Source organism: Amblyomma mixtum, chromosome 2, assembly GCF_055824585.1.
Source record: "Amblyomma mixtum isolate Tamu chromosome 2, ASM5582458v1, whole genome shotgun sequence".
Taxonomy (NCBI): Eukaryota; Metazoa; Arthropoda; class Arachnida; order Ixodida; family Ixodidae; genus Amblyomma; species Amblyomma mixtum.
In genome coordinates this window covers 88,951,759-88,967,196 of record NC_143013.1, presented here as the reverse complement: position 1 = coordinate 88,967,196, position 15,438 = coordinate 88,951,759, and the positions used below count along the sequence as shown (strand labels likewise).

General features: G+C 46.3%; 1 protein-coding gene across 1 annotated transcript in view; it reads left to right on the top strand.

Annotated features, from left to right (window-relative positions):
• Positions 1-15,438, top strand: part of LOC149360075 (lysosomal acid lipase/cholesteryl ester hydrolase-like) — a 30,673-nt gene that overhangs the window by 12,360 nt on the left and 2,875 nt on the right. The window contains exons 2-9 of the mRNA XM_089567775.1: positions 4,930-5,116; positions 5,575-5,803; positions 6,799-6,913; positions 7,718-7,868; positions 9,656-9,751; positions 11,156-11,308; positions 13,477-13,548; positions 15,166-15,234. Of these exons, the coding sequence (XP_089423901.1) occupies positions 4,997-5,116; positions 5,575-5,803; positions 6,799-6,913; positions 7,718-7,868; positions 9,656-9,751; positions 11,156-11,308; positions 13,477-13,548; positions 15,166-15,234 (1,005 nt within the window). The 5' untranslated portion in view covers positions 4,930-4,996. The remainder of the gene's footprint in view (positions 1-4,929; positions 5,117-5,574; positions 5,804-6,798; positions 6,914-7,717; positions 7,869-9,655; positions 9,752-11,155; positions 11,309-13,476; positions 13,549-15,165; positions 15,235-15,438) is intronic.

The window sequence follows — 15,438 nt, the reverse complement described above, 5'->3', positions numbered from 1 at the left end:
GACCCAGAAGCAAACTACTTTTGCTGCATACTTTCGACAAAGGTTCTACATGTAGCCTATAACTTTTTTTTATGCGAAGCATATTACTAGAGGTACACTACAGCCCTTCGCCGTGGTTACGCGCCGTGCACACCACGTGGTACAGTGACGTCACACCACGTGACATACCACATGACACATGACGTCACGCCAGAGGAAGACGGAGGTACACTACAGGCCTTCGCCGTGGTTGCACGCCGTGCACACCACGTGGTACAGTGACGTCACACCACGTGACATACCACGTGACACATGACGTCACGATAGAGGAAGATGAGGGTCCACCTCGCGCCGTCGCTGTGGTTGCACGCCGTGCAGACCACGTGGTACAGTGACGACATACCACGTGACATACCACGTGACACATGACGTCACGACAGATCGCCGTCACGCGCTGGGAGAGGGAGAACGATGCCATCGCACAGACACCGGAATGTCCTCGAGCGGCATTCCCGCGCATTTCGAACGGGCGATGAAGAGCGGGATGAACGCCAACCAAGGAAAGCCATGTATTACCAAGCCTAGCCATCAATATGCTTCGCATCTGACTAGGCTTAACCTTAGCTAAGCCTCAGCCATTTTTTTTTTTACCATGCCCTCGTGAGAAACGGAAAGTTCATTCCAGGAGCTAGAGCGTTGTCGCTTTGTCATGCGTGAGTACGCAACCGCGCAGACTTTATCTCTGCTGACTGTAGACTGTCATGAGTTGCATGTCTGCCGTTACTGAAAAACAGTTTTCATGACGGAAGGTTGCAAAACCGAACGATTGTGAAGTGAGAGAGATTGGTGCCCTGCACATATGGCTCTGCTTTGGTAACCAGATTTTTTTTGTCGTTCTGACTTGTGAAAATAGTAAAAAGATGTTTACATTTCTGTATATATAAGGGTCTCTCAACTTGCACCTCTAATATAACGAGAAGCGATCAGTTCAAACGGAGGGAACGAGGTTCTTTTGTATTGATCTTTATTCACAGGGATTTTATGCATTGATTGCACACACTGATTTTCCTTGCTGCGCTTACACTCGTTTGTGTTTTTATTTACCTATAAATATTATACTCAACTGTACAATTTCCTCCAGAACCGACGGCAACATTTCTCGGCTGTTTTTTTTTTTTTTTTCCTTTCAAAACGTAGCCTCGCCGCATTGCATCGCCAGCATTGACAGGTTGATCGGAAAGAATCGCAGTGAATGGGGGTTTAACGTCCCAAGGAATCACAATGAAATGATTTATTTACAAAGTGCTTTACCTACAATACAACAGTCGCATTTGAAACAGGCTTGGAAAAGTTGCATTGTCACTGAGTTTGCTTTTGGTCATTTCAAAAAAGGGCTTTCGAAAGCTGCTACCAGTGTTACTGTTTTGAATATCTTCAGTCCTTCCTGCAGCTTATGTGATTCTAATTGTGTGCATTAAACTATCATAATTGTTCTTTTACTAAGAGTGCCCGGAAGAGGAATTAGTGGCGAACTCTTTATACAGAAATCTTCATGAAAACAACTGAAGCACTAAGTATCCCTTGCGTCATGATGCATCAAAGTGTGTCTCCAGGATTTTTGAACTGTTCTAACATGGCTATATTGTTATACGTCCCGTGTGAAGAAAAATGTGGAATTCGCAAAGAGTTCGAGCCAATTTTAGGCGCAAAATTGATTGATTCAAATATTACTGAAATTAAATGAAAAACAATATGCTGTTTGTACCCTGGGTTCCAAGTCTCAGTTCAAAGCTTACGCCTTCCCTTGAAACGCCGATGTGCAATATACAGCATGCGGTTCATGTCAATTACTACTGCGCCAAGCCGCATGTCATGAGGTGCTAAGGAGTGTTTGCATTTCCGTTTGACTAAATATTCAGGAACAAAATCACAAACCCTACTGAAGTCTTTGTCTTCTAATCCACCGTATATGCTTGTGTCTTACATGACAAGGTTTTCTGTACGTTTGTCGGTGACCTGGAACTCTAAATAAAACGAGCAAAAAGTAGTATCTCGGACAGCGTGCATGCATCCTGTTCCTTTGACATAATTTCGCTCAATGTGGCAGACAAATTAAGCCCCCGCATAAAAGCGTCCAAAAAGGAATGCAAGGCCATGGAAGCTCTCAAAAGCCTTATGAGGCGTACCGCAAGAATAATCAAGATTAATGCCTTCCAAGGTTAGAAACGATTATGAAACGGGGCGACTTTGTCAGAAAATACCAAAGCCGATAACAAAGCAGTAGACGTGATTGTGGTAACATCGTGCTGTATGTGCGGCATTCTACACTTAGTATCCGATTTGGTTTGGTTTGGTTTGGTTTGGTTTGGTTTTGCGGCTTTTTGTTTTTGGCGGTTTAACACCCCAAAGTGACCCAGGCTATGAGGGACGCCGTAGTGGAGGGGCTCGGATAATTTCGATCACCTGGGGTTCTGTAACGCGCACAAGCACCGCAGAGTGCTACTTGAGCCTCTAGGATATCGCCTCTATTGAAATGCGACCGCCGCGGCATGTATCGAACCCGCGCCTTCCAGGTCAGCTGCCGAGCGCCATAACCACGGAGGCACCGCGGCGGCTGTGTTCGATTTGGTGCATCAAATCAGAAATGGAATGCACAAAACACCGCGCTCTCGTCATTCTTTATTCTCGATTTTTCATGCTTTTGGAGGGCAACAATTTGTTTTTATTGCGAAAGCAATACTGCTTGCACTTTTTCTGCCATCGATGGAGGTTCATCCTTCGCTCCGGTGGAGCTGCGGCGCGCTACCACGTGACCGCGTGACGTCACGACAAGAGGAGAGCTGGGGGCCCAACTCGTCTCATCGATGGAGGTTCATCCTTCGCTCCGGCGGAGCTGCGGCGCAAGAAGAAGAAGTGCCGCGGGACGGAGCAGATGAAAGATGATAAAGTCGACGCTCTCCAATGCACAGCTGGAGTGTGTGGCGCAGTTTAACACGGCGCGTGTTGTGCAACTACCAACGGAACCAAGCGCGGCCAGGTGTTTTATTGCTTTCGCAATCAGCCACGCTTAACCAAGCTAAGCCTTCAGCCAATTTTTCGGTGTGCTTAACATGGAAACGTTGTGTCTGTAGTACAATATGGCAAACTGCATCTAAGCATAAAAAGGGCATTGTTTGTTGCCCTGATATTGCGTTGAAAAAAAGGCTTGACTGGCGCAACTCGCCAACCGCGCAGTCAGGAATTGAGCTAGAAACCGGTTGCACAAGCCGGGCTCAGAGGAGAGACGGCCCAGATATGTTCACAATTATTTAGTGTTCAATCAGACAGCTTAATCTCCACGCACTGTTGTTTATTTTCCTCATAACACGCTAACCGAAGAGGCACAGGGCAGTTTACCCATCTTACTGAGGCTCGCCTTATAAACAACAAAATAGCGACACAGATCGACTGATATCCGCCAACATTAACACCGATTGCAAATAATGAATCATACTTAAGAATGGAAATTGAAGAAATACAGTTAGGATAAAATAATGGTGCGTAACTGCAGGGAAACCTACATAAATGGAATGAAATCTGAACATCACTAAACGAAGGCATTATCACGCAGTATCACTGCGAAGCGTCGATGGTGCATAACTGGAGGCCTAGCCTTCTTTCTCCATGGTTGTTTTCATGCACAGGTAATGATGTCAGGGCTGTGTTGCGGCAAATAGTAAAGTGCGAATGATTATGGTACGCAGTTCATCGTAACCGTCCAAGGTTCATTGTTTGCTAAGAGTACATCAAGTGTGATACAACGTTAGCTATCTACTTCCTCAGGACCACAAGCTGCCAGTGCATAGGGTAGTACCAACGCGAGGACTGAAATGTAGCTTTTTTTTTTCTTTTATTATAGAAGCTATCTAGGACAGAGACATCCTGTGTTTGGGCACCCTGGTCTAGTGACCCTGACCAGCGAAGGAAACGCGTACCGCACCGACTCGTGCAGCACTCGCAGTTGCATTTTCCCCCGGAAGACGACTGTGACTCGATGTGTCGCACGCGGGACGACCTTCGCCGAATAATCGCGTCGCGCATAAAAGCAGGCTAGCGCAGCAGTCAAGTGAATGCTCACTGTGCATTGCTTTGCCGCATGAGTTCGTCACAATAGGCCTTACACCGTGCGCAGCGAAGCGCCCCGATGTCACGCCTAAGTGGCTCTTAAGGATTCACATTCCTCGACGACGCGCGTAGAGCACTTGCAGTTTTCTCGCATCAGGAAAGTTTATTTCTTAACGCCAGCGACTCGCGAGGTTGGACTGAACCACCTTGCGCCGCAGCATCTTCAAGTCTGAACGACTAGGACCAGCAAAGCAGCGAACGAGCCCCGGGAAGTGGACCCTACGGTACTCAGACAACCGGCAATCTTCAACCGTTTCTTGCAATTCAACCTCGGGAGTGTATTTTCTTGGAACTGAACCTTGCAATGTGAGTGCTGTTGAAGAACTAGCCCTGGTAGGCAGCTGAGTAAATGTGAGAATTATAATCGGATACAGCTCGAGCAGCAAATGCCCTTCAAGTATGACCTCCAACCAATGGCGTCGGTATATGGTTGCTTCGTCATGGTCAATCGCCTTGCACTTGCCAGCGCCTACCATGCCAAACCAACAGGTACAAGGCAATTGACCGTGACGTCGTGACAATAGTTTGACGCCATTGGTTTGAACAGCTTCTTTGAGGTGCATTTTCTGCTGCCTTCTTGAATTTTATTCGAGTTAGAAACGAACAGTTGGGTGCCCCACTATGCTCACAAAGCTACGATAATGGTGTCTTTCTCGAGAGTCGGATGAGACGAAGCCTTACTTCCCAAAAATCAGCACCGAACCTTCGCACCACAAGCGTTGAGGCCTAGTTCCGACACGCTTCATATCTTTTTTTTCGCACTTTTTTGTGTGATTCCGTACGCAGAGCCTTAGGAGATCAAAGATTTGCGTTGTTGAAGGAGTGACTACACGTCCACATCCTTCTGAGCGCGATGGTGGCCGTCGCCCAGTTCCTGCCCAGCTTCGTCGTGAGCAGCTTGGGTTTCGCTCTGAACCTGACCTCCAACTTCATGCCAAACGGTGCCAAGGAAGGCGGGATGTGCCTAGGAATTGTAAGTCCTGCACTGTTTCACGGCTCGTGCAAGTCGATTTTCTTGCTCAGAACAACGTGAGTTAAATTGAACAATATTCTTCGCAGCTTACTGAAGTTCTTGTTAAAACTTGAAAAACAACCAGTGCGGCAATTAGGATACGCATTACACGAAATCCTGCTGCACTGCATTCATGGCAATTCACGGGCTACCGAGGTTATAACCTTCTGTAGACTTAAGCGCCTGAAACTCAACTATTTGCGGCGGTACTTGTTTTGACACTGTGAGGGCCAACCGATGTCTTTGATGCACGTATGCATTTTTTCGCTTGTTTGTTTTAAATGGCCACGCTGGACGTACTGCTGTTTTGAGTTAAACTCCATGCACTGCTTTTATATACATGTTTTTTTCCATATTGCTATTTTTTTCCTTATTATTCTTACGGCATATCCTGCTTCGAAACATCGCTGTTCTTCCAGGAGTCTCTAGTCCGCGAGCAGGGCTACCCGATGGAGACTCACGAAGTTGCCACCGAGGACGGCTACCTGCTGGAGATGCACCGCATACCTCACGGAAGACTGGGGTCGTGTTCGCCGGGGAACAACTCAGTGGAACCGTGGTGCGGAGGACGCGGTCCGGTATTCGTCATGACTGGTCTCCTGGCAGATTCAGCCTCCTTGGTGCTCGACTTTCCTGGACAGTCACTAGGTACAAACGTTTGTCTCTATGAGCTACATGAAAAAGAATATAACATTTTGTCTATATTTTAGGCTTGTCCCTACATTCAGGTTTCTCGTACTCGCTGTAGTGAAATTTTCCGGGAGAACTGATCTAACAGACTGACCCTGCAAAGCTGCTCCTGGCTCTACTTGGCCGACGTTACGTCTGTGTCGGTACGCTATCAGTGTTTGAACTAAGGATTAGATTCCCAAGCAGCCCTTGAAAATGACTGCTTTATCAGAACCTACGAATCGTTTTCACAGCTGAACAGAATGATGACCATACCTTTACTCGCAAAACAGCTTTGAAGGCGAAAGTACCCACCTGCTTTTGCACGCGTTTCTTTTTATCAAACCGTCTCTTCCATTTGATGTGAGTTACAGGCTCATCCAGACCACCGTTTCCCGCCTCTTAGTAGACCTCGAGTTTACTAGCCTCTGAGGAGTTAAGCAGTCTAAAAAACTGCGAGGATAGTTTGGCAACTAAAGTGTTGAGAGGCGAAAGCCGAGGACATTATGCCGTGTCGACTTCCGGTGGATGTGACGTCACACCGTTCCCGTGGCTATATGGATACCCAAATTATACACATCTTCCAGGAAGTGTTAATTACGCTTAATTACACATTTTTCCGTCTAATTTGACACAAATCTGACATTTTTCTGACTGGCACTAGGTCGTTTTGCCTCTGCTAAAAGCGGCGCTATTCACACCAACTTTTCTCAGTATTATACAAAATCAAACTGAAATTTCGGCCATATCCACGCTTTTATTTGTTTTCTTCGGCACCTAGGACTCTTAGCTTGTGAGAGGGCTCGCGGTCTTGCGCTTCATGAGTTCTAGGCTCTTCCGAAGAAAGAAATCAATCTGCACATTAAAAATACCAGTCGTGAACGAAGGCATCCACGGGACACCTGTTCACTCGACCTTCGTCGTCGTTGATGACGCATATAGCGACGGCTCTAATTTGGAACCATCGTTTACAGGCTTCGTCCTGGCCGACAGCGGCTACGATGTCTGGCTCGGCAATACCCGAGGCAGCATCTTCGGGAGAAAGCACCGGACGCTGGACGTCAGATCCAGGCAATTCTGGAACTTCACGTGAGGGAGATGCTTTCTCGCAGTCAGCGCGTTCATTCACACACAAGGGGCAGGAGCAAATTAAAAGACGATAGCGCGAAATCTTTTCACAGCACTTGATTAAACTTGCTACTTTATATTAAAATGCTAATTCCTGAAAAGAGGACGCCGTGATCAGTGGAACGCAATGTATGTACTTAAAAAGCGAGCCTCAACAACCTTTGTCTGCTCGCTCTGGAATCACTAAACCGCGGCAACTTTGCGTACACACTCAACTGCAACGCAGATTTTGAGGTGTGCAGTAGTATGCGGTCTTTCCGGCCTGTAATTATTTAGCGCTAGAGGTGCTTTTCGCTTGTCGCTGCCTACCAAAGTTGCAACATTTAATCACCAGTCATGCTGCAGTGCATGAAAAAAAGCTTTATTTCAATCAATGAATCAATCAATAAATCAATTAATCGGTCTAATTTCTCTAAAACAGAGACGAAGACAGCAGTTAAAGTCGTGCAGCCTTAGAGAGGTCCTTCCTCTTCTCTGAATTTAGTACTACAGCACAAAAATGGCGCACACAGTTCTTGATTTTTGACGTTATGAAAAATCTTGAGAATGTTGCTATGCCCTGCTAACAATGCGTACAGCAATAGCTCTAACGCCGGCCGTACCCCATGTTCCTGTTCTTAAGTGCCGTGTTCCATTTAGGACGCCTAACAAGGCCCTGTGCCTGCCGATTACCGAGCCAGCTTTCCCAACTAGCCGCAGTCTATGCATATGCGAAGGTTGTAGAATACGCTTGTACCAGAGTTAGACTGTGCGGCACCCTCGCAGGTTCCACGAGCACGCACTGTACGACCTGCCAGCTCAGATAGACTACGTCCTGGCCAACACGGGGCAGAGGCAGCTGCTCTACATGGGCATCTCCCAAGGGACGCTCAGCTTCTTCACCATGATGTCCGAGAAGCCCGAATACAACGCCAAGGTAATAAGCGCAGTGGCTTCGACATAAAGCCAGATGCACGCGCGAAACTCCTCGCACACATTTCGGTGCGTACATATTACCCACATGATGACCACGGACATTGTACTTTTCAGAGGCCAGCTAACAAAACTTTGAATATTTTGTGTTTTCGTTGTTCACTCACATCTGCAACACGTGGATATTAGTCGACAAATTTTTTTAAAGGTCACGTGGTGAATTTTTTGGGGGCACAGTGGGCGTGGCCAAAAGTAAGCACGAAGCATTCATATCACTGCCATTATACCAAGTAAAAAAGATAACTTATTATTAACGTTGGAGCGCTACAATTTGGTGCTTGGACCATAATAGTTAATTTTATTTTATTTAATGCGGCCAAGTAAGTTAGGAGTCATTGCAAAGCAAGTGGTAAAAAAATATTAGCAAAGATAATGCGGGCGAAAAAATGCCGCAGGAAATACAAGGAAAGCATTGATGCGGCTGTTAATTCTAGAACTGTAGTTAATATTCTATGGAAGTACCGCTGGCCTTAAACGGCGGTCATGGGTCCGAGAAGGCGGCCCCAAAGTTGGGCGTGAAACATAACTCCCAGAACAAAATTTGGTCTGAGAAATTACCATTATAAATGCCTATAGAGCAGTACGGTGGATTAAGAAATAGCTCATAACGCAAATTTTAGTGCTGCGCAATAATATGTGGGCAAGAGTAATCTTACCTTTGGTTTCATAGCTGACATAATGGCAGAACAAATGTAGAGATTAATGATGACACGTGTGGAATCTTTTTCAATAAGTTTCAGTGAATTTAATACCTTGCAATAGTTCTGGTCCCATGCCGATGAGACTAGTTTACTGCGGCTTAATGATTTATGAAAAAAAAAACGATTATAGGGATGTGTTAGTACAAAAAAAAAGTTACATTGTAACCACATGAGCTTTCGATTAGCTTCATTGTTTATCTTCTTATTGAGAACAGAACAATCGATGTTTAGTTGTGATTGGTGCCCCGAGCAGCGGGATATGATGCTCCGAAATAGAGGTTTGCATTAGGTAGCAAGTTTACGCCCTGTACGTAATAAGCGCAAAAACGGTCATTTAGTATGTTGCATGGGTCACATCAGTTATAAATGGCGTTAATTTCGGCCTCCAGTGTGTTATGTCCTGGTCATTAGCGACCTCTCGGGCTGACGAACTCATTGGTAAAGAGTTGTATGCCTGATGTAACAAACGCGAGTAGAGTCAGAAATGATTACCTGAAACAGAGCGCTGGTCCCAGCATGCTTTAAGGGTTAAGGGCAAGTATGGTTGTTAAAGTTGCGAACTACCAGCTACAACACAGGAGAGGTTGTAACCACGCTAAAAAGTGGCGTGAAGGATCCGGGTTTGAACCCGACCCGCGGCGGCTGCGTTTCGATGTAGGCGAAACGCAAAAGGCGCCCGTGTGCTGTGCGATGTCAGTGCACGTTAAAGATCCCCAGGTGGTCGAAATTATTCCGGAGACCTCCACTACGGCACCTCTTTCTCTCTTTCTTCTTTCGCTCCCACCTTCCTCTCTTCCGTTACGGCGTGGTTCAGGTGTCCACCGAGAGATGTGAGACAGATACTGCTTGTTATGTTTGTACTTCTGGGCACGTGGGCCCGAGCAAGCAGCAACCGCGAGAACGGTTGACAAGGCCGACAACCTCACGACGGCGGCAGACCAGTGTAGTGCTTGTGATGTAGTGCTGTTTCATGACATAATCTGCATCGTTGAGGAGCCGTTGCTCTGTTTCATTGATATGGCATGCGCAGGTGAAAGCATTCGCCGGCCTGGCTCCATTCACCAAGTTGGCTCACATCAAAGTGCCACCACTCGCCATCTTCGGGCCCTACGCTGAGAACGCTCTGGTGAGCACTAACTTCTTTGAACTTGTCCTACGTCACAAGGTTTGTCTAACATGAAGTGGAGTTAGAAGGCAGTTAATGCACGACGACACCGAAAAACCGAAGTCGGGGTGCTTTTGCTCATTCTGTTTGCTGTATCAATAGAAAGTTTCAGACTACATAGTCAGAAGCGGTACTCTTGAATCCTCCGTGCCATGATGAGAAGAGCTTGATGGATTGCAACCGAGGCAATAAGATTCTTGCCTTTCTGACAACGTAAGGAGCAGCCTGCAGGCTTAAAACAGCGTTGGCTGAAATCCCGAATTCAAAGACAGCCAAAGAAAGATGCCGCGAACACCACTTAACATATATCTACAGTTTTAGTCCGTACTTTTGCTCCGACACCGAGTCAAAAAATTTCCCTATTTTTCAGCAAACTTTTGATAGAAAACGTTGAAAAAAAGAATTTAAAGAAAACTTATAAGCCCGACATGGACTAGGAACAGTCACTGTAGATTCGCGTGTCCACATTGCTCGAGAACTGCTCGTTGAAAGTCCTCGCTTTCGATCCCTGGAGGCATTCGTTATGTGCACCGTTCTTGTTGCCGAATAAAGAACACATCGGTTACTTGCTTCCCTAAGCGCATTCCTCCTCAAAGCGTCTCGCGTAAAAAGGGGACTTCAGCGCCTACCTTCGCAAAGGGAGCTGAACTTTACATAGTTCCGTCAAAAGTAAGTTGAGCCTAATCCAAACGGTTGTCAATATTTAAAGACTAAAAGGCATAAAGCAAATTAATGAATGTGCTCACGAGCTTTCATGGGCGATTAGCGAAGCGCTGAGTGAACAGCACGTTGTCCAAAATAAGTACCAGATATGCTTTATTTTTATCAAGTTTAATTCCTTAAAAAGTGATAGCTCGAGATGGAAGCCACACTAGAAGGTAAGAAGGCGTCATTCTTTCGTTATCCGGAGTGGCTGCCTTCGTAGTAGTGAGACAGGCCTACGGGTCAAGCATGGAACTACACAGAAAGATGGAAAGCTCCTCTACATACCGTCACACTGTGCAAAGGGAGTGACAGAAGGTGCTATCTCCAATCACCATGCTGGGCACTACGCAATGAATACTCACTCTGAAAAAAAAGCCATTGTTATTCGTAATCAGGCCGTTACATGACATTATGACGCTAGCACGTCACAAGGCAAGAGCTGAATCAATGGCGAGAAGCCCATTGTCATCGGTGGAAACGTTGTGACAAGACAGTACAACTGACGCTAACTACGTCGCGTAGCCCCGGTAATTACTTAATTTAATTAACATTGCTAAAAATGCTGCGAAGTACTCTTATTAGCTGGCAGTTCGGCGCCACTGACGTGGTGAACATGGTGGAGAATGTTCCCAAGCTGATAACGCTCTCCTATCTTCCCAGCGTCTCGCCGAGGGTGCCGGGGCCTACGAGGTGCTGGCCAAGGACTTCACACTCATGAGCATCGTGAGGGTGCTCTGCGGTCGAGTGGCCAAGCGCTTGTGTACCTTTCTCGGCGACAGGCTCAACAACATAGGTAGCCGATACATCAACCAGGTACGCCTTTGAGTCTGCTGCGAATGTGTTCAGTGCTCCATGGCGTTCAGTGCTCGCCTCATGTTAAATTCCAATCACAGATTCGGAGCACTTCCTGATGAACTTTTACTGCCCTTTTAGGAGCAAGGTTATACCAATGGCAGATCGCGGTCAGGGGTCGCTTGTTCCAATTGCAGATTGGGAGCAGTCGTCGAGCCAAGATGGCTCCGTGGAGCACTCCAGACTGCTCCGCCAAAATTTTCGCAGTATCTTGCTCAGCGCTATGACATTCCTGCGTTCAAAGCTATCTGTCGACCTATGGTAGGTGTGTATGCGTACTTCCAGGTTTACGCCAATTGTGCTCTATATACATCTTTTACGCGGACAGTTTTTCCGACGCTCAGCCCTCAATGGCATTTGGTTTCGTGTTCCAACTAAGATCATTAGTTGCAGTTGAACAGGCGAACAAGATACGTCTTATTCAACAAAGGTAGGTTTTGGGCCAGTTGGCCCGGCATACTTGTAGGGCAAAAAATTGCGTGGACACTTTGGCAACTAAAGTTTTGAGAGGCGAAAGCCGAGGACACTATTCCGTGACGACTTCCGGTGGATGTGACGTCACACCGTTCCAGTGACTGTATCGATACCGAAATTGTACATTTTTCGGGGATCTTAAGTGTTAATTACGCTTAATTACACATTTTTCAATCTAATTTGACACAAATCCAACGTTTTTCCGACTATTCTGTGACAATTTTCACTATGCCGTGACGACTTCCGGTGGATGTGACGTCACACCGTTCTCGCGGCTATATCTACGTCCACGCTATTTCGGCGCGGTTTCGATATTTTTGCCTATAATGATTAACTAATTAACCTACAGTCATCAAACTAGGCTTCTGGGTTCATTTTTTCCTCCTCTTTCTGAAGCAACAATTCGTTTTCTTTTATCTTTTTTAGTTCCCGAATTAAACGCGCGTGACACGCTTTGTTAACGGACGACAGTATGAGCCATTAAAGGCTTTCGCCTTAAAAACCGCGACTTCAACTCCGCGACTTGTCCGCGTCTCGTCCTGTGCGACTCGTCCTGTGCAGTTCTCATCTTCGTCCTGTTTGAAGTTGCGGTTTTTTCCCTACAAGATATGTCTGACGACGGTCCCGTCGTATCGGTCCGCTAGAAAGCATTTCCCGCCGCAATTTTTGTCTAATCACGCGATATTGCTCTTTTGGCTGGTATACAGGCAAACGTCTACGCACAAATTCCACCAAAAAAATGCATACTAGCACGCAGACACTAGAAACGGGGCCACGAAACCTGCGAACCACGCCCAACACGATGATGGCCTCCAAATTTGGTCCGGTTCGGTTCACCCCCAAAATTTGGCCCACCCACCCCCTAAATTTGGCCTTCACCGATTTGGACCAGAATCGACGAGCAGCCATAATTGATCGTGTCCAACACGACAGTGACCTCCAAATTTGGACCGAGCCATTTCCTAAATTTGACCGGGCCATTGCCAGAAAAAAGGCACTGCTTTTCGCACTATAATCGGTTTAGCCAAGGTAAAATCCTAACAATTTTTACCGTGGTTCTGGTAGATTCAAAGGGGTGCCGAGGCACCATATTCATGACTGATATTTTTGTCACTTTTCTAGCTAAAACGCCGCCAAGCTTATTTTAGATAAGCTCAACTTAGGTAGACCCAAGCTGAAACCTCCACATCACACTTCGCAGTGGGAAAGACGCAAAAGTTGGCGATGAATACGTTGTGTACCTCAGTGGCATGCCCTTCTAGATACTCCCGCTTATTTAGACTTCCGGCTACAGGACTTAGCTTTTGTTTTCTACTTAGACAGCAATTTAAAACCAAAAACAATCATATCACTGGTAAACAATCATATCACGAGTAAAGTGGGGCTATTCGTACTGTTTGTTGGCTTTTTCTTGCACTGTGGTTGGCCAGGTATCAGGCAAAACGGCTATCGAGGGTTTAACAAGAGGTTGTCGCTATAATAATTAAAACTAATGCCTCGTACAGCTACCACAGCTAGAAAATTTAAACTGTGGGAATGTACGCACGAATTGTTGAGAGGCTCCGGGTTCCTCACCCTCTGCCGGGGCGATGAAGTAGCGCTTCGCCAGCTTTTCCGTGTTGTGAGTTCGTTTCTCCCTTTTCTTGCACCGCAAGACCCGGATACCTACCTACCTGTGCCATTTTCCTGCCGGTACTTCAATGAAAAATGTCATTCATTTTGGACAGGTGAGTTTTTGGTACTTCTATTTATATTCCTATAGTTTCCCTTTTTGCTGTTGCTGCTGGCTGCTACGTAATTTGGTGCAGCAATTCTGCACGTTCTGGCACGCCAGACGTAAGCCGAATAAAATTCACGACGGGATTCTTAAGCCTCTCCTCAGCGACAAGAAAATTTCCGGAACAGTCCTCTGTTGCCTTAATATGACAGCCATGGGCGTCCGGAAGGGGGGGCAAGGGGGGGCGGTTGCCCCTCCCTGGAATTACGGATATTATTTATGCACTAGTTCTTTTTTGGTGCTAACCTTCCGCCGCCCCCATCTCCGGACATCGGGTGCACCCCCCTGGAAAAAGTTCTGCGGACGCCCTTGATGACAGCTACACCGAGCTTTCGAATTAATCTCGGCCTTAATGAATATAAAAAATACAAAATGTCTGCTACAAGGCATTTCTATATTTTTATGTTGTCTATGCAGTTAAGTTTTATACCCGAGGATTGCGCCACAGCCGGTGCACAGGATACGCAGTAGTGTGCATGAACATCACAACTATCCAAACGTAGCTCCATTTTCTGGCCCTCGGGTCGGATCTGTGCGCATCGCTTTCTTCGCAACTATAAGTAGGCTTCATTTCTTCGCAATCATTGAATCTTCAGAGTCATTTTCTTGGAGTGAACATGTGCGTCGCAATTGGGTAAGGAGCACGCGAGAACAAGCAAGGAAATTTAAACTCTGAACCCATTTTCCTGCCACGGTCTTCGGGGAAATATGAAGAAAACTGAGGTACAGGAAACAGCTCGCTGAACAGCTTAGGAGCGCTAGATGCATAAAAAAATTCAGGGTGCACTTTGGCTCTCTAAAGTGCTGCAAGGCGAAAGGCCTTTCCTGCCGCACTGTTTGGCATTGACTGCGAGACTGTATGAGGTATCTAATGGGATCACCCACGGACGCCTTACGCCACCTGTCGTAGCGGACGACAACTATTTTTTATTAGTCGTCGTCTGCTCCAAACGGGGGCGTCAGGCATCCGTGGGTGACTTCATTACTTCGAATCCGGGCACTCTGACGTCATAACCATTCCGACCAACCGAAAAGCGTGACACCTCTGCTGACAACCTTCTGTCGACAACGATGAGGCATTAAAGGCTTTCGCCTGAAAAAAGTAAAGCAGGGCAAGACGATAAGTGTCCACAGTGCCTGGCTAGTGCCATTGCTGGGTAATCCAGTCTGTTAACATAAGGGACTATTGGTTATTTGTATGCGCATTACATGCTCTGCTTGTGGCAATTCGTTCCTAATTTGAGCTCATTCAGTTTCAGGCATTCAGTTTAGTTCAGTAACATTCAGTATCCCTTGCTGAATAGATAACTACGCACTCCGCAACATGAACCCACTGCCTTTGGTTATTGAATTACCCTAAGAATCTTCCTAGTCATAAGAGAACACCGTTCAGAGTAATTATTAAACTATTGTTGCCAGGTTGTGTGCCAAAAAATGCTCTTTAATGAGGTTAGAAAATATTACCAGGCAGAGGTCATAACCTCCTGAACTTGCCAGCCACAATCCGCACAACTTCTCTCATTTATGTTTCCATTTGTCCCTTTTTCTTTCTTGTCTTGTTATACAGCTCGTGAAGTCCAAAAGGTTTCAGAAATTCGACTACGGGGCATCAAAAAACTACGAAGTCTATGGACAGGTGAGTACTTATTATCGCTTAAGAGCAACGCGTACTTTTCTAAATTCGCTTGAACATGACCACTGCCATCCGCGTCTTGTCGGCAAAAGCATATTCTGGTTTAATTATCCCAGGATAACATCCCTCTCAAGAAAACCTTCACAAGGTTTATCTATCCCTATAGCCACTACATGTTCCGAATTGCGGACGATTTCCCCTTTGGAC